Source organism: Sceloporus occidentalis, unplaced genomic scaffold (assembly GCF_023333645.1).
Source record: "Sceloporus occidentalis isolate IW3139 unplaced genomic scaffold, rSceOcc1.0.p SCAF_6, whole genome shotgun sequence".
Classification (NCBI taxonomy): Eukaryota; Metazoa; Chordata; class Lepidosauria; order Squamata; family Phrynosomatidae; genus Sceloporus; species Sceloporus occidentalis.
This window is the reverse complement of record NW_028316986.1, coordinates 2,886,530-2,914,375: the sequence shown is the minus strand read 5'-3', so window position 1 is coordinate 2,914,375 and position 27,846 is coordinate 2,886,530. Positions and strand designations below refer to the sequence as shown.

Below are 27,846 nucleotides of genomic sequence, written 5' to 3'. Positions count from 1 at the left end.
AATGCCCCCAGGGCTTTTAATACATGGATACAGAGGCTGACTGTAATGCAAATATATATATATATATATATATATAAGCAGAAGCTCCACTGACAAAGGGGTTATTCAGGTGATGAAAATAATGCAGGTTGAAATCTGTGTGGCTGTGTGCTCTGGGCCCACAATCAGCTCCAATGCCCAGAATCCCATAGCCTTCAGCCAGAAAGAGTTCAAGCGGTGCTAAACTGGGTTATTTCCCAGTGTGGACGCATGATGCAGCCCCACTCTGAGAGCCATGCCCAGGTTGGAGGCTCAGTCTTGCCCTCCTTTCCTAGGCCGCCCCGCAGCAGGTGAGGCAACCGGTGGAGCCAGTTCCCTAGTTAGTGCCTCCTGCTCCTTTCCTCCTCCGCCGCCGCCCTGTTTTCCTCTACTGCGGCAACGCCTTGCAAAAGAAAAGGAGGAGGAGGTTCTCTCTCTCTCTCTCTCTCTCTGGGCGCTTTGGGGACTTAAAAGGCGAAAGAAGGGAGGCAGAGCGGAGGGGAAGTTCTCTCTCTTGGCAGGAGATTGCTTAGCAAGAGGCAGCGGTGCTGGTGCTCTGGGCGCATGGCTGGCTACTTCCAGGGCGATTTGGCTCGCAGCCTCCGGCCGAGGAGGGCCAGGAGCTGCTGCCGGAGGTGCCTCCCTGCCCCTGGCAGTGCCAGCCCCAGGTAAGGAGCAGCAGCAGCAGCAGCAGGGGCATTTCTTGGGCAAGGCGGGGCTGTCTACTAGGAGGACTAGCATCTGGAAGACCCAGCATCCCAGCATCCTAGAGTTGGAAGGCAGCCCCAAAAGCATTCCAGTCCAACCCCTTCTTCTGCCATGCAGGAATACATAGGGCCCTTGAGTTGGAAGGGGCTGCTAAGGGTCATGTAGTCCAACCCCCTTCTGCCATGCAGGAATGCCTAAGACTCTAGAGTTGGAAGGGACCCCCAAAACCAATCCAATTACAGGATCCTAAACTTAGAAGGTACCCCAAGGGCCCTGATCCAGTCCAACCCCCTTCTGCCATGCAGGAACTCTCAATCAAAGGATTCCCGGCAGATAGCCACCCAGCCTCTGCTTAAAGACCTCTCCATTGAGGCCACATGTTCCACTCAGCCAGGCCTGACTGGATGGTCCTTGGGGCATAGCTTCGGCTGACCATCAGTTCCAGGATGCTGTTCAATGAGGGAGACACAGTTATGGAGCCCAGTGGGGCTGGACTGGGTGGCCCTAAGGATGCCTCTTCTGCCAGGGATGTTCTGGTGCTGGGTGCCTGCAGTGATGCCAGGTGGATCATGGCAACTGGGGGTCAAGTACTAAAAGTAGTGCCTACATCCCCCAAAAGCCACCAGATCCTGTCTTATCTTGGAAGCTAAGCAAGATCTGCCCTGGTTAGTCTTTGGAGGGGAGACCACTGGCAAAACCACCTGGTGAGTCCTCCATGCCTAAGAAAACCCTAAGAAATGCTTAAGTTGACAGGCGACATGAAGGCACATGCATGCACACAACCAAATGTATGCCAAAGGCACCAGACCCCATCTGATCCTGGAAGCTGGCAGAACCACTTCTTGACTGTCCCTTGCCTAAGAAAACCCTAAGAAATGCATGGCGTCGCCGTAAGTCAGTAGCCTGAAAACTCCAAGGGGACCAGATCCCTTCTGACCTTGGTAGCTAAGCAGGGTTAGCCCTGATTAGTCCTTGGATGAGAGACCACTGAGGAACCCCAGGTGCTGCAGGCTGTGTTTCAGAGGAAGGAACTGGCAGAACCACCTCTGAGGATTCCTTGCCTAAGAAAACCCTATTAAGTTCATAAGGCAACTTGCAAGCGCAGAGAGGCAGAAAGGAGTGCAGGTCCCTTGTGCAACACCTGGCCTTGCCGCTGGCTTACATTCATATATTAGAAGGGCTGGGTTAATGCTTGCTCATTCATGCAGATATCATAAAGCCTCCATCTCTTTGCTGTAAAGTGGAATGATAGTTTAATATGTTCTGGATGTACATAATTTTGGGGACTGTCTTGCCTCCTAACTCTAGGGATCCATGCTGCACAACATTTTGCAATGAGCGCCGTTTTGCAGGAGTTTGAATTTCTCTTCTCTCGCCCAGAAAAGTTCAAATTTGGGAAGCGCTCCAGGAACCACCAACGGCCCTTTATGGAAAGAAGCAAGGCCTCGCTTTCCTTCTTCTCTGCCCAAAATCAGCCCAACGGTTTTTAAAATTATGACAACGCCTCATTTACCTATATTTCAAAAACATACAGGGTGAAGGAGACAGTGTATATAGTATAATGGATTAAAGACCAGGGAAAACCCCACTAGATTAAACATTGTATTGCATTGCCACATATAAATACAGATATATAAAACTGTTTTCTTTTTGGAGATTGTCTTAGATATCCAAAGGTAAATAAAGATAAATGCAAACCATGCCTCCATTTGGAAACTATAAATACAAATAGAAAATAGAAGGAGAAAAGATGAAGAAGAGTGTAATCGGAATTGGCGGAAATAGGGAAAAATGAGAATGATTTATAATACAATTGTCGTTTTTCCTTATTTCAGCGAATTCTTCTTCTGCTAATTCTTATGACACTCTTCTTCATCTTCTTCTGCTTTCCCTTTGTATTTACATTTTCTGCAAGGAGGTATCATTTACATTTATCTTTATTTACCTTTGCATATCTAAAGCAATATAATATAATAATTTCCTAATTCATCCTATATAAATAATACATTCTAATACTATTGTAACACAACATTAAAAAAGAAAATATTATTATTGATAATAATAATAATAATAATAAATAAAAATATTGTTATTTATTTATTTACTTTCTATGCTGCCTCTCTCCTAGAAAGGGACCCAAGGCGGCTCTCAAATAAAAGCTCTTTAAAAACTTATTAAAACAAAACGATTAAAACCTCGCATACACACAGTATAAATAGTATTGGGATGTATTATTTGTACAGTCAGGAAATCTAATATATTAGCAAAGAACGTCAGGCGACAGAGGAGTGGAAGTCATTTTAATTTCAGTGGTAAATGTTACTTAATTTATGACATTTGTCTTACTTTTATTGCATAATTTTACATGTTTTTATTATAATAATAGTAAACATACGTAAAACTACCAAAAAATAAATTATGATGGCTCTTTTCTTCCGAGGAAGTGACTTTTATTCTACTAGACTAAAGCTCCTGCTTGTAAAGCTGTATTTCAGAGAAAGGATCTGGCAAAGCCACCTCTGAGGATCCCTTTCCACGTCTGACTTTTCCAGGGACTGCAGAGTACTATAACCCCCATCATCCTCATAGCATCATAAAATTTTGGAAGGGAACCCCAAAGGCCATATAGTCCATCCCTTTGCCATGCAGGAATACACAACTAAAACTCTTCCAAATGATGCTCATCCAACCTCTGTTTAAAGATCTCCAAAGAAGGAGAGTCCATCACCCTCCGCTGCAATCTGTTCCATTGTATCCAGATATATTCAATTTTTCAGTCCCAAAAAACTTAGGCAATGTGCAAATTAAAATGAATTTTAATGTAATGAAAACCATCCATCTCAGGATGTGGGTTTTATCCCCAGGAAGCTGGAGCTGTGTCATATTGACTCATATTTCAAGAGACTCGACACAACTCCATTTTTGGAAATGTGGAGGTTATCTGGGTTTTTTTGTGCTTGTGTCCATAACCCTTTGTTGTTGTTGTTGTTGTTTTGCATTGTAGTTTACTATTGTACTTCACTACGGTATTTTAGTATTGTATCTTTGTATTTTATATTGAAGCAGTTGTAAATGTTTTGTTGCGTTGCAATGCGCCATGTGCATCCATGGCATTATATGAATAAATGAGAACAACAATAATAACAATAGCAACAATACTGTTACTTAATAATAATATTTATAATATTAATGTTGGACATCAAGGCTTTGTTGGGCTGTGCCTTCCAAATCTTTTCCAAGTTAAAGGCAAACCTATTCTGAGGTTTTCTTGGCAAGATTTGTTCAGAGCACATTTGCCTTTGCCTTCCTCTGAAGCTGAGAGAGTGTGACTCGCCTAAGGTCACCCAGTGGTTTTTATGGCTGAGCTGGGATTCGAACCCAGGTCTCCCCAAGTCCTAACCCAACATTCAAACTGCTGCACCATGCAAGCCTTTACTCTCAAGGGAACCTGCTTAGGAGGTTATTGACAAGGGTCCAAAACACACTGCAGAAATAATCTAGTTTGAAACCGCTTTAACGGCCCTGGCTCAATGCTAGGGAATCCTGGGAATTGTAGTTTTGTGAGACATTGAGCCTTCTCTGTCAGAAAGCTCTGGTGCCACAATAAACTGGGGACAGTGAAGCCGTCCTTAAAATGAGTCCTTTCAGTGCAATGCAAGTACAGTCAAGCATCTGCATCCAAGGATTGAACTCCTTTAAAAAATGTTCCAAAAAGCAAGCCTTGGTTTTGCCACTTGATAGAAGGGACACCATTTTGCGATCCCATTTTATATAAAGGGGACTTGAGCATCCACCGGTTTTGGTATTCTCAGAGGGTCCTGAGACCAAACCCAAATGGATACCAAGGCCCCACTGTAGAAAGACATTGCCTTTCATATCTGTTGGGATTGGGAAGGGAACGTCCACATTTCTCACCCTTTCGCTGTCTGTTTCGTTTTCCTTGTTTGCAAAGGGAGCAATGTTCATAGCTGTGTGTACAGTGGGAGTCTATGGCAGGAAGTATATATTTTGAAATGTTTTTTAATCAGTTTAACCATTTTATGTAAATCCGCTTTGGACTTCTTGCTGTGAATTCCCTCGCTCATGCATATGAGTATTTGCAATACAATATATACAGGTTTAGGTCACATCTACACTGCAGAAAAACATACAGTTTGACACCGCTTTAACTAGAATGCTAGCATCATACTAGAGGCTGCCATGACTCTTTCCTATGGAGTTCTGAGATTTGTAGCTGCGCCAGTCCTTTCTGGCAAAGAAGGCTAAATATTTCATCAAACTACAAATCCCAAAATTTCATAACACTCAGCCATACCAGTTAAAGTGGTGTCCAGCTGCATTAATTCTGCAGTACAGATTAACCCTTAGTCAAAGTTATAATAACCTGCCTTCCAATGTCAAGCCTTCCTCTTAAAAATAGTTCCAGGGTCCCTTTGTCCCTCCAAAATTTGCAAAATTGCTTTGTCCAGTTAGGAAGAATCTTTACTGGAAATCAACACTGACTCCCAAAGCAAGTTTTTCAGGCTTGCGTTCAGTTTGTCGGCTTCCTCTGCAGGCAGACAAACACACCCTTTGTTGTTGCACAGATCCCATCTTTGTTGAAGGGAAATCCGTTTCTGGCTAAAGAGAGAGAGACTGGAAATAACCCCTTGAGGTTTCCTTCTTGGTTGTGCATGCTGCCAAGCAAAACCGGCTTTCTGCAGCTGGTTTAAGTGGAGGAAGGCGGAATCCGGGAAGGTGGGGCTTGGTCCCAAAAAACATCTGACTTGCCAACAGCTGTGATGAGTCAGAAGCTGGTGAGGGAGTTCCTTGCAGCTGGGTTTCTTCTCCGCCTGGGTGTTTTCTAGAAGGATCTTGTTTGTAAGTTATTCCTCTTTTTGCTTTCTTTCTTTTCTCTAGCAAAGCCATGGCTAAGCAAGGCCCCTTGCCCAGTGCCCCTTCCTTGCCCACGGCCACCATCAAAGAAGAGCTGCTGTGCCCCATCTGCTACGAACCCTTCAAAGATGCGGCCACCCTCAGTTGTGGGCACAACTTCTGCAAAGGATGCGTTAGTCGGTCCTGGGAAAGCCAAAGCCGCCACGTCTGCCCCGTGTGCAAGGTGCCCTGCTCCCCGGAGGACCTGCGCACCAACCACACCTTGGCCAACATTGTGGAGATGTTTCTCAGGCAGGAGAAGAAGCAACAGCAGCAGCAGCAGAGAAATGGGGAGGCTTCCTCCAGCCTCTGCCCTCTGCACCAGGAGGAGGCAAAGCTCTTCTGCCTGGATGACAAGGAGCTGGTCTGCTTCGAGTGCCAAAGCGCTAAGCATCATGCTGACCACAAGATGAAACCTGTGGCCGAGGTGGCAAAGACCTACAGGGTAAGGACACAGACCCTCCTCCGGTTGCCCTGATTTTGGCAAGGACAATCCTATTTACCGTATATACTCAACTACAAGTCAGTCTCATGTATAAGTCGAGGGCAAATTTTGGGGATCAGAATTATGAATTTTGATATGACCTGTGGATAAGTCGGGGCATGTAGCAAAGGATTTAAAGGATGAAGCAAAGCAAAACAATGTCAAAGAACTTACATAATTCCAGCAGACATAACTCTTAAAGCTGGATGGATGAGAGACTAGAAGGGGTCAGTGCTTCCAGGACAGATTATACTCTTGCCTTTCACCAAGGGATGGTTCCTTCTTTTAAATAAGAGTTAAGATACAATACTTGTATTGACCCATGAATAAGTTTGACCTAAATTTCTAGACTTAAACATGAGTATATACAGTAATAATAGAATCAATGGCGTTTATCACACTGGGACTAATTTTGGTATTAAAGAGAGATTAAAGTGCATTTAGAGCATCATGCAAAAAAAGCGAAAATGGCAAGTCATTGACTGAATGGTTATCGCACACAATTGCGCAAATGAAGCAGTATCGGAAATGCATTGGCACTGCAATCCCAAAAGTAAAAAGATGCATGTTGATGCTTCTTTGTGACCACTTTAATAGCGGGGTTTGTGCAACGTCGTGTGAAATTGTTTCACGTAATTACGCAATTTTTCTGGGATATTCACAGGATAAACTCCTGATCTCCTTCGTGTGATAAACTCCATAGAATCGTAGAGTTGGAAGAGACAAGGTCATTCAGTCCAATCCTGTTCTGCCATGCAGGAACTCTCAATCAAAGCATCCCTGACAGATGGCCATCCAGCCTCTGCTTAAAAACCTCCAAAAAAGGAGAGTGCACCACTCTCCAAGGCAGCTTGTTCCATTGTCGAACAGCTCTTACCATCAAGCAGTCCTTGCTAATGTTGAAGTGCAATCTGTTTTCCTGTAGCTTGAATGCATTGCTCCATGTCTTTGCTCCATCCACAATATTATTATTATTATTATTATTATTATTATTATTATTATCCTTTATTTATAAAGCGCTGTAAGTTTACACAGCGCTGTACATAAATTTTTTTAGTCAGATGGTTCCCTGCCCTCAGGCTTACAATCTAAATATAAAAATATGGCATCCTTTCATACATTCCTCTGCCTTCCCTCCTTTTCAGCTGCTTTTAAAACATCCCGTTTTTTCTCTATTCCTCCCACTTTGTTCTCAGCTTACTCCGGTTGCTGCAAACTGAGAGCCTGTACAGACTGTCCTGAAAAGCTGGCTAGGGGACGGAGTCAGGGTGTTGTGTCCAGATGACGGATGCCCTGACTCTGCCCCCAGGGCACCCTGACACCGCATGCTGCTCCGCATGGCGTGTGGCATCGTGGCTTTCCTCCGGTGCTGTGTCCATATGATGCAGTGTTGAAGGAGCACCTTCAAGCTATGCCACCACTATTATGGTGCCCTGGAAAGACTGGATCAGTGTACGGTTGCCATGGCCCTGATCCGGCTAGGACAGGGGTGGTGTCGCACCGCCCCTTAGGACCCCTTAGGACTGTATGAGAAAGTGTTGGAATGACAAAGTTGAGAGCAACTCTGGCTGGTACTTAATGCCTAACTCTTAAAGACATCATCAGGAGCCCATTGTCTTTGGGTCTTGGGTTTTGGTCTGGGCACCTTTGGGTCTGGGAGGATCCTGAACTCGTACCTAGAGTTGAAGAGGTTGAGGACCAAATCTGGTAGGTTTTAACCACCCTTGATCTAGATTGTTGTTGTTGTGTGTCTTCAAGTTGCTTCTGACTTACGGTGACCCTAAGGCTATCATATTATTTACTATTACAGTAGGCCCTTGGCATCCACTAGGGTTTGGTTCCAGGATCCTCTGTGGATACCAAAATCTGTGGATGCTCAAGTCCCATTATATACAATGGCAGAATAAAACGGTAACTTTATATAAAATGGCAAAATCAAGGTTTGCCTATTGAGATTCATATATATGTTAAATATTTTCAATCCGTGGATGCTTGCATCTGTGGATAAAAATCCGTGGATAAGGAGGGCTGACTGTATTATATTTATTTATGTCCTGCCCATTTCCCAAAGCTGGCACTGAGAGCAGCTTACAAGATTAAAAACAGTACAGTTGCCCTTCCTTTCTCGTGGACTTGAGGTCTGTGGTCTTCAATATTCACGGAGTGGTGACCTCCGTCGTTTTCAATGGGGCATGCCCCTGTGGCATGCACTCCACGCACGCTCGCAGGCATGTGCCCCATTCACGCCTATGGGGCTTGAATATTGGCGAGTCTCCCTTTTCCTGGAGGGGGACCGAAACGGATCCCCTGCGAAAACGGGGGGCCAACTGTATAATTAAAAACATGGGAAAGTGTTACATTAAAACAGAATTTAATTATTATTCCAATATTAAAAATTATTATTCTGGGGTTTTCTAGGCAAGATTTGTTCAGAGGAGGTTTGCTTTTGTCTTCCTCTGAGGCTGAGAGAGTGCAACATGCTCAAGGTTATCCAGTGGGTTTCCCAGCCAGGATTCGAACCCTGGTCTCCAGAGTCTTTGTCCAACACCCAAACCACGATACATACTGTCTCTTTTGATGCAAATAAGCAGTGATCATTTATGGGAAGAGAAAAGTACCAAGAAGTTTTGGTGTCTCTGTAAACCCTCTGGGCAGCCTTGGACAAGTCACACTCTCTCAGCCTCAGAGGAAGGCAATGGCAACCTCCCTCAGACCAAATCTTGCCAAGAAAAACCCATTATAAGTTTGCCTTAGGGCTGCTATAAGTCAGAAATGACTTGAGGGCAGTCAGCAGCAACCAAAGAAAAGAAAGAGTTGGTGGCTATCGCTGGATATATTTTTGCAAAAGAAGCAATGAAGAGTGCAATGGTCTTGAAGTTGCAGCGAGGGAGTTGGCACTTTTCTTTTGTGCGTGCGCATGAAGCCTGAGTCACTTTTTCCAGCCCGAATTCCCGTCTGCCTCTGCCACAGTATGAGCTGCCATGAGTCACTTGGAGCAAACCTCATGTTCATTCCTGACTTTCAGTTTGTGGGAGAGAGAGCAGGATGCATGATTCAAGATCTAAGAATGACCAGAGCAGATTAGAACAAATAGATCCAGGCTGTTAAGTCATCCTTTTTCCCCTCCAAAACCAGAAATGGACATCTGGCCAGTTCTAGTTACATTTTGGTTTTTCTTATTGGCCACATAGCCTATTCCAAGATGATGAGAAGGAACCCTGTACTGGGAGGAAGGCAGCATATAAATAAACATCATTCTCATCATCCTCTTCCTCCTGGAGAGAAGTGACCAGTGGGTCCCAAAAGGCTCTGTCCTGGGCCCAGGGCTATTCAACATCTTTATCAATGACTTGGATGACAGAATTGGGGGCATGTTTATCAAATTTGCAGATGACACCAAATTAGGAGGAAAAGCTAATACTCCAGAGGACAGGATCAACATTCAAAATGACCTGAATAAACTAGAAAGTTGGGCTACAGCTAACAAAATGAACTTCAATAGGGAGAAATGTAAAATACTGCACTTAGGGCAGAAAAATAAAATGCACAGATATAGGATTATGGGGGACACCTGGCTGAATGAAACTACATGTGAAAGGGATCTGGGAGTCCAAGTAGACCACAAGTTGAACATGAGTCAACAGTGTGATGCAGCAGCTAACAAGGCCAATGCAATTCTATGCTGCATCAATAGAAGTATAGTGTCTAGATCAAGAGATGTAATAGTGCCACTCTATTCTGCTTTGGTCAGACCTCACCTGGAATACTGTGTCCAGTTCTGGACCCCACAATTCAAAAAGGACATTGAGAAACTAGAGCATGTCCAAAGCAGGGCGATCAAAATGGTGACGGGTCTGGAAACCAAGAAGCCCTATGAGGAAAGACTCAGGGATCTGGGAATGTTTAGCCTGGAGAAAAGGTTAAGAGGTGATATGAAAGCCCTGTTTAAGTATTTGAAGGGATGTCACATTGAGGAGGGAGCAAGCTTGTTTTCTGCTGCTCCAGAGAATAGGACCCAATGGAGCAATGGATGCAAGCTCCAGGAAAAGAGATTCCACCTCAACATTAGGAGGAACTTCCTGACAATAAGGGCTATTCGACAGTGGAACTCACTCCTTCCTCGGAGTGTAGTGGAGCCTCCTTCCTTGGAGGTCTTTAAGCAGAGGCTGCATGGACATCTGTTGGGGATGCTTTGATTGAGAGATCCTGCATGGCAGAAAGGGGTAGGACTGGATGGCCCTCGTGGTCTCTTCCAATTCTATGATTCTATGGGGAGGGCATTGGAAACAAAAAAACTTCTGTGACTCTTCTGTGACTTCACAGCAATCCAGCCAGTTCCTTCTAGACCAGGGGTAGGCAACCTTTTTGAGCCGGGGGCCGGGTTGCTGTCCCTCAGACAACTGGGGGGCCGAAACCAAAAAATAAATAATTAAATATTTTTTAAAAAAATAAATATATAAATAAACCAGGACAAATGTAGGACAAAATTTTCAAATGGAAGACACTTTTTTTTAAAAAAATGGAGGACATGCAAAAAAAATTTGCTGATTTTTTTAAAAAATGTTAATATAAATGCATGTTTCTGAGGCTTCTATAGACAATTGCCCCCCAAAGGCCCCGCCGGCAATCGGCGGCAGGACTGGGCGGGGGCCGGTCCCAAGGCCTTGCTGGGCCGCATCCGGCCCGCGGGCCGCAGGTTGCCTACCCCTGTTCTAGACACAAGGGCTTAGCATGTGTAACTCCTAAGAGTATTGGTTTTGCCCAGTGAAGGAAAGGGGCTGTAACTGCTGATTGTGTTCAGAAGAAGAGAGAAAGAGCTGGATTTGGAGATGAGTTGCCATTGTCAGGACTAAGGATTAGATCCTTTTTACCTTCCTTGAGTAAGGTATTTCCAGTTATGTATTCAGGAGAAAGAGAGCCAGTGTGGTGTAGTAGTTTGAATGTTGGGTTAGGATCATTTTGCCACTGGCAGTAGCATGCAGCTTGGCTTAATGGCAGAAGAGCTCAACTGTGGAGGTCGTCTACCTGTCCCACCTCTACCTAACATGGGGACCTTCTAGATGCCCTTGCGATTCCCATGTAAGACTTTATTCCTCTACTCTCCCCACTGGACACCACCACCCCTGAATATCTGTGGATATCACAGACACCGTGCATCTGAACTGAAGCCTTCCAACAATGCTTAGGTCGTGTTCTCAGAAGGAGAAGTGCATAATACAAAATAAATCTATTAAACAGAACCTTTCTCTTTAGACTGAATTCAAGTAGGTTGTGATTTTCGACCAATCTCTATCAAATTCTTTGACTGATCGATTCCTGAGTAGTTGTGTGAGTTTATCATTCTCCATATTTTCTTGTAGCTTCAGATACCAATCTGAAATTTCAGGTATATTCTCATCTTTCCAATGTCTTACATAGATGTTTCTTGCCGCGACATATCGAACAGGACCTTACCATATTCTTTCCTTTTTTAAAATACAAGGCCAAGTGCAAGGACATGGAGAACTCCCTGCGGGACAAGGTGAAAGACTTTGGAAGAATGCAGTCGGATTACAGACTCATTGCAAACCACAATAAGGTGAGCAAAATTCCTCTGAGCTCCAAGTGGGCAAAGCAGCTGGTCTGCGATGCCAGGATATATCTGGAAGTCCCTTTGTGCCATGATCCGGTGGGGCCACAGATCAGGTAGGCAAGGAGGCCAGTAGGTTAGAGATGTCTTAGGCTGCATCTGCAGAAACAACACTTTAACTGCCATAACCCTGTAAACGGAAGCAATTGATTTGAAGGCATCCTTCACTCTTATCTCAGGGGTGGGCATGGTGTGGGTTTGGGGCCACGTGGCTCCCCCAAGGCTGTTTTTGGGGCCTTCCACCTCTCTATACTCCTCATTTTCTGGGGAAGAGAAGCCACTGAAAGCTTGTCTTCATGGGTCAGAACACTCCAGGTCCAGTGCTGGGCACCACAATTCAAAATTCAAAAAGGATGTTGACTATTATTATTATTATCATTAACCTTTATTTATAAAGCGCTGTAAATTTACACAGCGCTGTACATGCAATCTTTTTAATTGGACAGTTCCCTGCCCTCAGGCTTACAATCTAAAAAGACACGACACAAAAGGAGAAGGGAGTGGTGGTGGGGAAGGGGATGAGGGCCAGCGGTTCTCCTCTACCTCCGAAGCCTGGATCAAGGCAGATGGACTGGAGGGAGGGCTTGGCTTCTTAATGGATGGTTAATCATCTTCCAGGGAGGCCTGTTGGAGCTAGCCTGCCTCTCTAGTAGGATAATACATATAAAATACATAACAATACAGGAAATGATTCAATAAAACAGGCAACAAAAGAACATCAAATAGCAAGTGACAATTATGCAAGGCCTGGGAAGGCTTCTCTGAACAGGATGGTCTTCAGCTCTGTTTTGAAGCTGGTTAAAGAAGTGATAAGGGCCCTTGTGTCTCGCGGGGGAAGAAGGTTCCAGGAGTGAGGGACAGCGAGTGAAAAGGGGCGAATCCGAGATGGGGCAGAGGAAATCCTGGGCTGGGACAGCAGACCTTGACTGGAGCGTGTCCAGAGATGGGACACCAAAATGGTGAAGGGTCTGGAAACCATAAAGCCCTATGGGGAGCAACTTATGAAGCTGGGTAAACTTGGGTTTTTAAATTTGGATAAGGGGAGGAAAGGCTGAATCGGATGCAAACGTTGTGACAAAGGTCCACACCTGATTTGGGATTTTGGCCCTGCATCATATAAACAGCATGCAGTGACAGATGCAAGAGTTTGTTTTAGTATATTAGTATGCAGTGGGCCCTCCACATTTGCTGGGGTTAGGGGCACACGACTCTCATGAAAGTGGGAAAACCGCAAATAAAAAAACACTATATTCTTTTACCTGAGAGAACACCTCTCTAGGAATCTCCAGGTCCTCCAGGGAAATTCTCTGGTCAAGATCTGGCAAATGTTGACAGTGACATTGCGCTGGAGGATCTACAAATACCTAGAGAAATATTCTCCCTAGGAATCTCTAGCTCCGCCAACAGAGTCATGCTAGAGATTCCTAGAAAGAACAGATGAATCAAATCCATGAATAATCAAATCCACAAAAATCAAAGCCGCAAATGTGGGGAGCCAACTGTATTATTTTAGTATTTAAGCATTTTATAGTGTTACGTTATATCATCCATTTTTAATTATACAATTGCCCCTCCAAGTCCGCAGACTTGAAATGTGTGGACTTGGAAATCTGTGGAGGGGTGACTCCTATTAACCTGAATGGGGTGCACATGTGCGACCCCCCCCCCCCAACATGCACATGCCCTTTCAAGCCTATGGGGCTTGAATATGCGCGAGATTTCAAACTTGTGGGGAGGTCTGGAATGGATCCCCGCAAGTTCAAAGAGGGGACTGTATATCTTTGATGGTCTACCCTTTGGTGTAAAAGGCATTATAAATAAACATTATTATTGTTATAACTTGGGGGATTTTGAAGTAAATAACTCACGTAGATAAGCCCTGAGTTGTCAGGTCTGGAAGCCTCATTTCTTGTAATATCGTCACATTCCTCATCATTATTATTGCCATGATTTTAGAAAAGATCTTTCACACCCATCCACCAGTTGCCTTCTTTTTGGCTTAGATTTCTCATTCTCTTATTGGGAGGTTGGCATTGCATTTCAAATGTTGCCCCTTTTCTGGAACTTATTTAGATAGTGTAAATAATCTTGGTAAAATGTGGGTTGGATCTGCATTGCTCACATGAATTTCAAATGCATCTGATTATGGGTATTGTTTTTTTTTTGGGGGGGAAGGGGGCTGCAACAAACACCCAAAACCCAGGAAAATTGATGTCGGTGGGGGTTTTCCCAAGGTTTTTTTTAAAAGATTCCCATTGTCGGCTGTGTGAATAATGGGTGCAGATAGAGCCATGATAAAACTCTGCATGTCTTGAACGTGTTTTGAACACATCTGCATCTTCAACTCCATCTTTATTCTCAGTGCTGACGCATGTGACGTCAAAGAGCAGCAGTTCCAATAAAAAAGTAGTGGGAACAGATCGGGGAATGCATGAATTCAAGGATATAGCCATGTTAAGTCTGTAGAATCAGTGCATAGAGGGATCTTGTAGCACCTTTGAGACTAACTGAATAAGTGAGATTATTCGCATAGTCTCCTTGCTAAACAAAACGTATAGATAACCGCTTAGTTTGTTCTTTTTTCCCTTTCTCTCTCCCCTGGTTTTCCTCACTGTCCCCTAACCAGGCGGAAAGTGGCAAGCTGGAGAAGGAGATTAAAAAGCAGTTTGAGGAGTTACACGATTTCTTGCGGTGCGAGGAGAGGGCCATGTTGGAGGAGTTGAGAGAGGAGACCCGGAAGAAGCAGGAACTGATTGAAGACAAAATCAAGAAGCTGTCGGAGGAGAGTGACGTCTTGCTGCAAGAAGTGGTCCAGCTGCAGGACGACATGAAGGATGATGACATCTCCTTCCTCAAGGTAAGGATGAGAGGCCAAAAGGGAAGATTATTTTCATTCATACAGTAATTCAGAGAGATTGCATCTTCTCTGATGAGTCCACCTGAGCCCTGAGATCCTCAGGAGAGAAGAAAGTTCTTGCAATCCCATCACCATCACAAAGACATACCCTCCCACTGTCTTGAATTGGCAGAGCAGGTCTCAGGGTGTTTCTACACTTCTTTTCTTTTCTTTTACAGTTGGCCTTCCACATTTGTGGCTTTGACCTTTGCAGATTTGATTACTTGCGATTTTGATTAATATGTTCTTTATTATTATTATTAACCTTTATTTATAAAGCGCTGTAAATTTCTTTCTAGGGATCTCTCGGTCCTCCTGCGTAACTCTTGCCAGACGTTGGCCATAGAGTTCCTAGAGAACCTAGAAGTTCCTAGGCATTTGTAGGTCCTCCAGCATTTTTATGTAGTCAGCCTTGGGGTCCTATTTTGCCCACTCCTGGGGTGAATCCTTAAGGTCATAACATGCCTTCAAGTCCATCTAGACCTGCTTTTCTGACCGGGTTTGGAAACCATGCCCTATGAGGAAAGACTGAGGGAGCTGGTATGTTTAGCCTGGAGAAGGAAAGGTTAAGAGGTGATATGAGAGCCCTCTTTAAGTATTTGAAGGGAGTTGAGGAGGGAGGAAGCTTGTTTTCTGCTGCTCCAGAGACTAGAACGCAGAACAATGGATGCAAGCTCCAGGAAAAGAGATTCCAGCTCAACATTAGGAGGAACTTCCTGACAGTAAGGGCTGTTCGACAGTGGAACACACTCCTCCCTCGGAGTGTAGTGGAGTCTCCTTCCTTGGAGGTCTTTAAACAGAGGTTGGATGGCCATCTATCAGGGATGCTTTGAGTGGGAGTTCCTGCATGGCAGAAGGGGTTGGACTGGATGGCCCTTGGGATCTCTTTCATCTCTATGATTCTATAACTATCAGGAGCCACACATGCCTTCAGTGGATAATGCTCTGCTTTTTGCCCACCATGCTGCATTGTATTCTCATAGTTCTAGAATTTTTGGTTTCAGCTATTTGTTTTTATCATTGTCTTGAAAATTAACAAACTGTAAAATGGAGTCCCCTTGCCTTATTTTTCTTTTCTCTTTCCCCCAGAAACACAAAAGCCGGAAGCGCAGGTAGGTTTTCGTGTTTTCTATCACAACTTGAAAACCCATTGGTGTACATATTGGGTAGGAAAAGTATGAACTTTATCACACGGGGGAAATTGGGGGTTTAAACAGTGCCTATCCAATTAAAATAGTGCATTTGCAATTAAGATTTTCACACACATCGCGATTAAAGTAATTATCCTGGGAATAACTAGGGAATAACCAGTATTTCCCCTTGAATGATTTGTTGCTGTTTGTTGCCTGGTTATTCCCAGGATAATGTCTCTTTAATCGTGACGTCGTGTGAAGATTTTAATCGCGATCGCACAATTTTCATGGCATAATCACTGTTTAAACCCCCAATTTCCCTTGTGTGATAAAGCCCTATGGCTCTATCCAGACCCAAGTTCCACTATATTTATTTATTCATTACTGACATTCTTAGGTTTTTTTAATTTTTTAAATAAACAAATATAAAAAGCATAACAAAACAAATAGTCATGACCACATGAGCAGAACATCATAAAAAACACTATATGTTAAGCCACCACAAAACCGACGTATAAACTAACGTTGAAACACTAAGCGATTGTGATTTCCTTAAGAACATAATTTCCATCTGCAAATGCAACTTCCCAATGGGGTGACTGACATTATTAGTTTAAAAATATTTTTAAGAAGACATAGTTTTCCTTTTCTGATATCCTTTTTGGTATCAGGCCACTAAGTCTGAAAATGCATCCGTCACGGTTGCTTAATTATAATGCTTACAATCGTGTATTACCTGCGTGTACTACTATTACGTAGTCTAATAAATCTCTTAAGTTTGCCACTTTTGTGGCCCTCTATGCATCCCCCTGCGCTGTGAACACCCCCATTAAAAAAACAAAATCCCCAGGCTGATTTCTTGGCTATATTTCTCCCTACCCCCAAAACAAAAAATGCATCCACAGTGCATCCACATTCTTGAAATAATGCAACTTGACACCACCTTAAACTGTCATGGCTTCATCGCATTGAATCATGTGTAGTTTGTGTAGTTTGGTGAGGCACCAACACACTTTGGCAGAGAATGCATTGGAAAACTACAAATCTCAGGATTACATAGGATGGAATTACAGCAGTTAAAGTGGTAGAAACCTAATTATAGCCAAATTAGTCTGTAGAATCCGTATGTAGAGAGATCTTGTAGTGCCTTTGAGCGCCTTAACTGAAAGAACGAAGTTGGCAGCATGGGCTTTCATAGACTTCAGTCTGCTTCCTCAGATGCTTTTGGAGTTAAAGTGGTGCCAACCTGCATTATTTCTGCAGTGTAGATAGATCCTCTGTCTCCCTTGATCATTATCTAATTCACCAGCACAACTGAACTGACTTGTGCTTTTGCAACTCAGAGTCAATCTCTGGCATCTTCAGTTCTAAAACCAAAACCTTTTCACAGCCCCACAACCGAGATGGAAAGAATATTTAAAAAATGTTTGGAAAATGGCCGAAAAACAAGTCTCAACCCAAAACCGGGGAGTATCTTTGCAGTTTGTGGTTTATTCTACTTGAGTTGCTTTGCTGTTTCCTGGGAGCAATGTTTAGTCTGTGCAGAAAAATGTTGTGCTCTGCCAAGAAAGAAAGAAAGAAAGAAAGAAAGAAAGAGAATTGCACAGAATGCCCCAAAGTGCAAATGCTCTTTGCAAACTGCTCAGTTTTTGATGACTGAGAAATGAAAAACTTTAAGAGAAAAATGGTTGAATGATTTGTTCTTGCTTGCAAGGAATTACAAACATTTATATCCCTCCCCCTATAACTCTTTTCTCTCCCTTTTTCAATTTTTATTATTTTTCTTAAGATAGTCGGTCTCTGTTATCATTAGCTACTAAGACAATCCAGTGAATTACAAACTGAGGTGTGGTACAGACGGCACTAATGCGCCATGCTAGTCCTGTACTAGGGTTAAGGGACCGCGCAGCACTGCATGGTCCCTAACCCTAGTACAGCGCAGCGCCGTAACAATTGCAGTGCCCTGTATACACAGGTGCCGCCATTGTTATGTAAGTGCTGCGCGGCACTTACATAACCAGTGCGCACTGGTTATGCCGCCCCTGCATGGTTTGGCAGCTGCAGAGGAAAAAACACCACCACCGCCAATCCGGACAACATGGAAAGTATGTACCGGTCCGGGCCTGAGTTACAATTTGTCACTCCAAAATGACAAATCCTTCTACAAAGTTCATTTCCAAAGCAAATGCAATAAGGGGATACCATACAGTTTCAAAATGATCCTTTGCAACCTCTCTTCTTCCCTTATTGGTTTGAAAAAGTTAGTTTATCCATCAGGGCTAGCCACCCAGATGCGGGAGGTCTCCACACTGCAGAATTAAAGCAGTTTGACACCACTTTATCTGCCATGGTGCCCTCCAGTGGAATCCTGGGATTTGGAGTTTGGTGAGGTTTTCAGCCTGGTCTCTGAAAGACCCCTGGTGCCTCACCAAACTACAAATCCCAGGATTCTGTATATCCTGGCAGCTAAAGTGGTGTGAAACTGGTTTAATTCTGCAGTGTGGATACATTGCCTGTCTAAGCATCTGCAAAATGCATGACCATCCCTTTAACTCTACCAGAGAATTTGCAGGAATAGCACCAATCTCTCAACATCAGAAACATGCCCGTGTCTCTGTCATTTCTAAAAAAGTCCACATCTTTTTGAATGAATTGTTGTTGCCTTCTGTGCCAAATACACAAACTGTTTTTGGTCCACCACCGTATATGTTGAAACTGTTCAAAAAGCTGCTCTGTTCTTAACTGGAGTCTTTCTCCTTTTTGGACTGTGCTTTCCAGAATCGCCTGGACCATAGAAAAACCCGAAGCTATTCCACTGGGCACCCTAGTAGAAGTCACCAAATACTTGGATTCCTTGCAGTATAAGGTCTGGAAGAAGATGCTAGATATCATCAAAGTGGGTAGGTTGCTTCACATGCTGGGTAATCTGTGTTAAATGTAGCTGAGGCTGCAATTGTTGCTGCTGTTGTTGTTCTTGTGTGTCTTCAAGTCATATCCAACTTATGGTGACCCTAAGGCAAAACTAAGAGCCAGCATGGTGTGGTGGTTTGAGTGCTGGAACATGAATCAACAGTGTGATGCGGCAGCTGAAGGGGCCAATGTGATTTTAGGCTGCATCAATAGAAGTATAGTGTCTAGATCAAGAGAAGTAATATTGCCACTGTATTCTGCTCTGGTCAGGCCCCACCTGGAATATTGTGTCCAGTTCTGGGCACCACAATTTAAAAGGGACTGGAACCATGTGCCCAAAGGAGGGCAACTAAAATGGTGAAGGGTCTGGAAACCATGAAGCCCTATGAGGAGAGACTCAGGGAACTGGGGATATTTAGCTTGGAGAAGAGAAGGTTAAGAAGTGATACAATAGACATGTTTAATTATTTGAAGGGATGTCATATTTAACTGCCTTGACTCATGCTATGGAATCCTGGGAATTATAGTTTATTGCAGCAACAGAGTTCTCTGACAGAGAAGGCTAAATGTCTCATAAAACTACAGTTCCCATTATTATTATTATTATTATTATTATTAAAGTTTATTTATATAGCGTCATAAGTACATGGCGCTATAATAATAATCACTGGGAATCCGGGCGGCTTACAACAGAGGGGATAATAGACGGTTCCCTGCCCTCAGGCTTACAATCTAAAAGACACGAGACAAAAGGAGAAGGGAATGGTGGAGGGGAAGAGGATCAAGTCCAGCATTCTTCTCTCCCTCTGAGGCCTGGACCAAGGCAGAGGGACCGGAGGGAGGGCTCTTCTTCTTCAGGCTAGCCCTGATGGAGCTGGGCTTTACATGATAAACAACCAAAATACAGAGCAGATAATGGAATGCCCTACCATTGAGCCAGGGCAGTTCAAGTGGTCTCAAACTGGATTATTTCTGCAGTGCATTTTGGACTTTAGTTTCATGCGCCGAATTATTTTAAAATATTGCGTGTAAAATTACCTTCAGGCTATATGTATAAGATGTATATGAAACATAAATGAATCTTGTATTTAGACTTGGGTCCCATCGCCAAGATATCTCTTTATGTATATGCAAATGTTCAAAAATCTGAAATCCCAAACACTTTTGGTCCAAAGCATTTCGGATAAGGGAGACTCTAGCTGCACTGTCCATCCAGTCCAAGAAGGGGCTCCTTGTATCCACAGGAGGGCAGCAGTGCATAGTTAATGCAGTCATTGTTGCCCTGAGGGTTATTCAGATGGTGAAAATAATCCTGCTAGAATCTAGGGCCCCATTCCCACTTACATTTAAACCGGTTTGCATTTCGTGTTCGTTCCGTGTTGGTAAATTGATTCCAAAAGGTCCGTCGTTCCCACTATAGAAGCGGATCTTTTCGTTATCCCCTTGTAATGCTTCTTTTTTGGCACAATTGTCGTCTCCACTAGTTTGCGCTGCTTCAAAATGCATGTCAATCATCTGCGCATCATCGGTGACGTACGCGGCAGTCCGGATTGGGAACTAATTTTTTTTTTAAAAAAAATTGATAGAATATTTGATGCATTGGTTTTGCAGCTACTTGCCTCATTGTGCTGCCATCAGCCCAGTTGCCCGGCTTGCCACCTGAGTAATTGCAAGTAGTTGCAAAATCAATGAATCAAATTTTCTATCCATTTTTTTAAAAAATCATGCGCCTGTAGGTCACACCAGAAGCACAAAGGCAGCGCTGAGGGGGGAAACGGCAGATCTCCCAAAAACGGAGGAGGGATGGTAAACACCCCTCTGCCATTAGTCCCTCAGAATGATGCAATTCAGATCTGTCGTTCCCACTTGTTGAACACGCTCCGGAATCTATTCCTTCCAAAAGAACCACCAAACTAGTGTCAGGAAAGAGCAGGGGTTTTTTGCATTCGCCTCGCTTCATCGTGATTGAAACCAATCACAGTAGGATTGGAACTGGTTTCAAATGGGAACGACGGCAATATAACCTGATCAGCAATTTGCTTTAAATGATAGTGGGAACATGGCTTAGGTTGAATCATTGTTGTTCACATGCATTTCAAATGCATCCGATTAAGTCTTTTGAAGGGCTGCCCAAACAAACCCCTACTTAACCTGGGATAATCAATCTCAGGGGTTTTTCTGAGTCTTCCTAAGAGATTCACATTGTCTGCTGTGTGAATAACTGATGGAAATAGACCCAGGATAAAACTCTACATGCCTTCAATGTGTTTTGAATACAGTTGGCCCTCAACATTTGCAGCTTTGACTTTTGCGGATGTGATTATTTGCCATTTTGATTAATAGGTTCTCTTTAGGAATCTCTAGGTCATCCAGCGCAACTCTGCCAGATGTTGACCATAGAATTGTGCTGGAGAACCTCTAAAGTCCCAGAGAAAACTCTTTTCTAGGCACTTGTAGGTCTTTCAGCATGATCCTATGATCAACCTCTGGCAGATGTTGATCATTCTGCCTTTGCACTTTCTTCCTTGACCTTTCTTAGGACCTTATCACACTAGCTCAGAAATGGGATTTAAAGTAGAAAAAAAACGCAAATGTGGGAGGTTTATCACTTGACAATTCTGCAAACCTGAAATAATGTGAAAATAAAGTGAACATAAAAGAGACAAAAACAACACCTTTTTTACTTTCGCAGAGTTCCGAAAGTAAAAATACTTTCCAAAAGTAAAAAGATGTCGTTTTTGTCCCCCTTTACGTTCGCTTTACTTTTGCGTTATATCAGGTTTGCAGAAACATCATATGATAAACATCCCACATTTGCGTGGTTTTTCTACTTTAAATCTGCATTAAATCCCATTTCCTAGCGGGATTCCTCTAGTGTGATAAGGTAGTTGTTCTAGGTCTTTACACTCTTCTACTAGTATTATGGTGTCATCTGCATATCTCAGATTGTTCATATGCCTTCCTCCTATTTTCATTCCTTTTTCTGTGTCCAAGAACTGCTTTTCTTACAATATGTTCTGCACATATGTTCAGCAGATAGGGCGATAACATGAAGCCTTGTCAACTGGGCACCATTCTGTTTCTCCACCTTCTGTTCTGAGAGCAGTATCTTGTCCTGAGCACAGATTCCTCATCAGGACTATGAGATGTGTTGGCACTCCCATGTCTTTAAGGGCATGCCATAGCCTTTCATGATCTATGCAGTCAAAGGCTATAAAGTACATGCTGATTTTCACATACAAAGCAATCTTTTTTCTTATTTTTAATGAGGGAACTGGATTTCTCTGCAGAAATGTTGTTTTCCATGCAGAAAATGCAGGGGGGAAGCATACATGCACAGAATAAGTCCCCAACTGTGAATAGTCTTCATACACTATGCAGTTTTTGATGACTTCTCACAGGAAGGAGAAAAATAGTGATATGATTCATTCTTGGCTGGGAAAGCAACATTTTCATAGATTTGCATTTCTGTGATTCTGTATCTGGGAGAAGAAAAGTGACCTCATCTTCCCAGATCTCTGATGAATCACTGGAGATCCAGGAGTGTGGTCTCCGCTCCCACCCTTTTGTTGCTGCTTTTCCCACAACTCCAGCTAGTATAAATGGCCATGGCAGCAGGTCTTGTATCTTTGAAGCATTCCTCTGGAGGGATCTGGAACTGCATGGGCAGAGCATTTTCCTTCACCTGCACAATTTAGGTCCCAGTGCCTGGTATACTGCCTTTGCTCATGGAAGTTTTGTTGAGCTTTCTTCCTTGCTGGATGGCTCTCTAACTTAAGTGGGGAATTGCTGGGTGTATTCATAACTCTTCATGCCTAACACCTCATAGAGTTGGAAGAGACCCCAAGAATGGCCATCCAATCCAACCCTCTTCTGCCATGCAGGAACACAGAATCAAAGCACCCCTGAGAGATGGCCATCCAGCCCCTGTTTAAATACCTCCAAAGAAGGAGACTCCATCATCCTCCGTTGAGGGAGCATCTTCCACTGTCAAACAGCAATTATTGTGAGGAAGTTCCTCCTAATGTTGAGGTGGAATCTCTTTTCCTGGAGCTTGCATCCATCGTTCCTGGTCCTGTTCTCTGGAGCAGCAGAAAACAAGCTTGCTCCCTCCTCAATATGAGATCCTTTCAATATTTAAACAGGGCTATCATATCATATCCTAATTTGGTGCCATCTACAAATTTGATAAGCATGCATGGCAGGGGGTTGGAGTGGATGGCCCTTTTGGTCACTTCCAACTCTAAGATGCTATGATTCTATTCTTTCATTTAAGTCATTCTTTCATTTTTCTCCTGTCTCTTTTTTTCTAGTCCCGTTCAGCTTCGACCCCAACACCTCGACAAGCTGGCTGGAAGTTTCCGATGACCTGACCAGCATCTCCACCTGTAACTATAAGCTGATGGTGGAAGTCCCAGAACGCTTCTCCACAGGCCGGCCATGCGTCCTCGGCTCCAGAAGTTACTCCTCCGGGCCTCACGCTTGGGAAGTCGATATGGGCGACAACGAGTATTGGTACGTCGGTGTGGCCAGGAAGTCTGGTGGGTATTACTGGAGCATCGGGTGTGATTCCCGCCTGGGGTTTGGGTCCATGTATCGCGTGCAGGGGACCGGGAACAAGAAGAGCCTCTGTTCCAAGTCAGTTTTGTCCGAGACGGGCCGTCGGAAGGGCATCAAGCGGGTGAGAGTGGAGCTGGACTGTGACGAAGGAGAGCTCTCGTTCTATGACGCTGAATGGAGGAGCCATATCTACACTTTCCATGACAACTTCGGAGAAGTCTTCCCGTATTTCTCCCTTTGCAGTGTCGACACCTTCGAGTCTTTGAACGAGCCCTTCAAGATCTGTCCTCTTCAAGTCCTTATAAAGGCGGATTATCCCAACTGAGGATATCCTTGTTCTTTGTTGTATTTCCCTTTATTATCTTGTGTGACCCTAAATTCTTTTCTTTTTTTACTTTTTGCAAATGTGCTTATGCATGCAGCGAGGAAGGCTACCAGAGGCACAGTACAGACCGCCATTAAGTGGTGTACCAGTGCCGATTCTAAGGTTAAGGACTGCACGGCAACCGCACGGTCCCTAACCCTAGAACCTACAGGTGGCATAACAATGGTGGCGTCCTGTGTACATGGGTGCCACCATTGTTACGTAAGCGCCACGCGGCATCCACACACTGCCGCATGGTGCTTACATACTGTAACGAGTGCGCCAGTGGCGCACTTGTTACACTGCCTCTGCGGCTTAACTTTTCTTGGGTTCTTTTTCCTCTGGAGGAAAGCCATACAGTTTGGCGGCTGTGGCTTCCTTCCGGAGGAAAAAAGACTGCTGGCAGGCTGCCCTTTTCGGACGGTCTGTCCCAGGCCAGAGATTTCCAGACTTTGGTTCTCTGAGTATTTTGCAGTTCAGCTCTGAGAAGCCTTAGCCACCATAGCCATTGTTCAGGTATCCTGGGGGATGAAGTCCAAAATGCATGGAGGACCAAAGTTTGGGGATCACTGGGCTAGATTTCCTTTCAATATTTGGGATGCGTGGAGCTAATCCCTGGGGAGGTAACACTCTTAAACTGTGGTTTGTGGGGTGAAATTTGTTAATTTCAGGCAGATTGTAAGAAAGTGGTACCAATAATCTGCCTGGAAGTTGCACCGTGTGGCAGTCAGTGATGTCAACATGGTGTGTGTGTGTGCGCACGCGCACAAATCTATTTTGGATTTTAGTTTGAATTTTAAGATGTTTTCCAAAGCACTGAACTTTTGGGGATAAGGGTTAGCACCTTGGGTGTCTCCTTCAAGATTCAGACTGAAACCCAGAGAAGACCCTTTTCACTAACTTGGGGCACATCTACACTGTAGCAGTAATGCAGCTGGACACCTCTTCAAGTGCAATAGCTCCATCCTATGAAATCCTGGGATTTGTACTTTTTTGTGAGGCACCGTCAGCGCTGTTTGGCAGACAAGGTTGAAGACTTTGTAAAAACTGCAAATCCCAGGACCACATAGGATGGAGCCATGGCAGGTAGAGTGGTGTAAAACTGCGTTAATTAATCCTATGTGGTTTGTAGGCTGCATCTACACTGTAAGAATAATGCAGTTTGGCACCGCTATAATTGCCAGTATCTCCATGCTATGGAATTCTAGGATGTGTAGCTTTGTGAGACATTTAGCCTTCGCTGTTAGAGAGCTCTGGTGCCCCAACAAACTGTAAATCCCAGGGTTCCATAGGATGGAGCCATGGCCGTTCAAGTGGTTTCAAACTGCCTTATTTCTATAGTGCGAATTCACCCTTATACAAAAGAACTTGTTGTTTTGAGTATACTGGTCACCACAATGTAAGATAAGGGCCATAGTCCTCGAAGATCTATAGATATACTTGTTAAAGTCGGTGGCTGGATGTTTTGATTTTTTTATTTTATTTTATTTTATGATTGCTTTAAGTGCCAGTCTGTAATAAAAACTAGAATTAGGATGTATCCACACTGCCGAAATAATGCAGCAGGACACCACCTTAATGGCCAAGGCTCAGTGCTATGGAAACATGGGATTTGTAGTTTGGCGAGGCATTCTGCCTGATTTTTCAGCGAGTGCTGGCGCATGACCAAACTACAAATCCCAGGATTCTGTTGCAATGAGCCATGGCCATTAAAGTGGTGTCGCGCTGTATTATTTCTACAGTGTCGATGCACCCATGAAGGCATCCAACTACATCTGAGTACACAGTGGCCCTGGAAATGGAGCAGGGGAGCAGACAGGTGTAACCCAGGTCCAAAACACACTGGAGAAATAATCCAGTTTGAGATTGCTTTAACTGTCCTGGCTCAGTGCTAGGGAATTCTGGGAACTAGATTTGTGGGGTATTTCGCCGCCTCTGTCAGAGAGCTCTGGTGCCACAATAAACTACAATTTCCAGGATTCCTTAGTATTGAGCCAGGGCAATTAAAGCGGTCTCAAACTGGATTATTTCTGCAGTGTGTCTTAGACAAAGTCTTCCAGCAAGGCTTCTATGGGGCAAACCTCCCTGTGCACAGAATAGTTGAGGACTGGGGGAGTGGGTGACAGTTGTCTGCATATCCTCCTGCGCTCCAAGTGATGAAATATCTTGAATTGACTCTGTTTAACAGGTCTGTTGGGAAAGTGCTTTGCTTTGTCTGCTGTACAATCCACACCCAAGAAGGTACTAAATGCAAGGCGGCATGCATGTATAAGGTGACTCAGTTGAGCATGCTTCAGCCCCCCCCCCCCCCCCCACATCTGGAGGAGCATCTATGGGGTAGGAAGGCAGAGCTGTCACTATAATTTGGAGCAGGGGAAATGAGGGTGGTTGCAAGAGGCTTCCCTGCTAACCATCTGGCAAGTGTTCCTCCCTCTCCCCAAAGAAGCCGTTATTAAACCCTCCTCCTCCTGCACCATGTGCAGCAGCCAGAGGATTGATGGTGGGGGGAGTCTTGAAATAGACAGGGCAGTTCCTGATTGGCTTAGCATTATGTCATCACCACCCAATCAGGAGGTGACGCCTCTCTCGAGCATTCGGCATGTGCTCAGGTCTTGCAGGGAATTAACTCTTCCATGGGTTTTGCACATCATAGAAAGGACTGTGGAGGAGATTCCCCCAGTCATTCCCTTTGATGTCATAGTTTATTGGGAATTGTATGCCATAGTTTACACCATAGTTTGTGGAAATGATTTTGCAGCAAAATCATCCAGCTGATTTTAGGCCTGCTTTTGGTCCCTGGTCCAAAAATGGCCGTAAGCATGGCAGAGCAGAAATAAATGTCCTGGGCATGGGCAGCTTGGAGTAGGATATAGGGTTGCCAGAACTGGGACTGGAGAGGGCTCCTCTCCCTTTGATGGCTGTGCAAAAGTGGGTGGCCGGTTTTGTATGTCACACCACCAGGGAAGAAGCAATCCATGCTGAAATCCCTGCTTCTTACGTTAAAGCCATCTCCAGTTTTCACTCTGGCAGCCATAAGCTGGAAGAAGAATAATTTGCGCACTCATCTCCCAGCATTTACTTTGGAGCATCAGGAGTTGCCACAGAGTTGAGGAAGGAGATTTAGGATGGACATGCACCATATTCAGGTCTTGGAATCGAGGTTGCTAGTTCTCTCTATGTGTGTATTTTAGTGTATTTGTGCACACTATAGCGCACCCTATCTTCTGTGCCCCTAACAGCAGCCTAGAAGACAGATGGGAATCATGTGTCCCTCCAGATATTGTTGGATTGCATTTCCCAGCAGCCCCAGTGAATGGAATGAAGAAGGCTGGAGGTTGTAGTCCAACAGCACCTGGAAGGCAGCTTAATATCTATTCCTGCCTAGGGTTTTGGTAATGCTTGGCTCCAGGCTGCAAACTATGACCAGTTTCTATCCATCAGCATTGATTTTGATACTGAAAAGACTGAAATTGCAGGGTGGTTTGTTTGTCTTTTTTATTGCACAGTTGGCCATCCCATTTTGAATCATCTCCTAAGTCATTATTTCTGCGGCTCCATTTGAGGTTACAGAGGGACCTTTCTTCCAGGGCACTGGGATTTGTCCATCTATCCCAACCCATTCCCAAATTAAAGCACAGGGCTTTAACTTCTGTGAGAAAGCTTTAAAACATTTACAAGAGGTGTTATGCAATTTGTCTTCTCTCTCAAAAGTACTGTTGAGCATAGTACTGTATAGATTGTTCTCTAAGGGACAGTTAGCACTGCCTTGCAGCCTGTTATGGATGTTTGCATTGAAAGTGAAATGGTTTATATTAAATGTTTTGTTTGAAAAGGAAACTGGTTTCCTACATAATGGATTGGCACAGCTGATTATAGCAAGCATATAGACTTGTGAGATCTCACTTATTTAATTGATTGATTGATACCCTGTCTTTCTCCCAACGCAAGAATCAAAGCAGTGTGGATTAAAAACAAAAATGCAACTAAAACAGTGGAGAGAACAAACAATTATAAAAACATTTAAAACACAGAGTTATTTCAAGCAAAAGAAACAGAATCCACTCAAATTTTAACTAAATTCTTTTGAGAAATGTAGAAAATGAAACACTGGCCCACAGTTTGGGAATGCTCAATATACATTCCCATCCCCAAGAAAGTGGACACGATGGATCGCAGTAATCATAGGAACGTTGCATTAATTTTCCATGCAAGCAAAGTGAAGCTCTAAAT

The 27,846-nt window shown here is 44.0% G+C and overlaps 1 protein-coding gene across 2 annotated transcripts; it reads left to right on the top strand.

Moving 5' to 3' along the window:
- The first annotated feature begins 511 nt into the window (after nucleotides 1-511).
- TRIM35 (tripartite motif containing 35) lies at nucleotides 512-27,494 on the top strand. 2 transcript variants are annotated; one of them, XM_089528727.1, is made up of 7 exons: nucleotides 512-686; nucleotides 5,626-6,085; nucleotides 11,607-11,702; nucleotides 14,380-14,610; nucleotides 15,739-15,761; nucleotides 18,561-18,682; nucleotides 23,006-27,494. In XM_089528727.1, exons 1-7 carry the CDS (start codon nucleotides 583-585, stop codon nucleotides 23,575-23,577), a joined length of 1,608 nt encoding a protein of 535 aa, XP_089384853.1. In that variant the 5' UTR covers nucleotides 512-582; the 3' UTR covers nucleotides 23,578-27,494. The 2 variants fall into 2 exon arrangements, with proteins under 2 accessions (XP_089384853.1, XP_089384854.1); XM_089528728.1 differs by lacking the exon at nucleotides 512-686 and adding an exon at nucleotides 5,480-5,522.
- The last annotated feature ends 352 nt before the right edge of the window (nucleotides 27,495-27,846 follow it).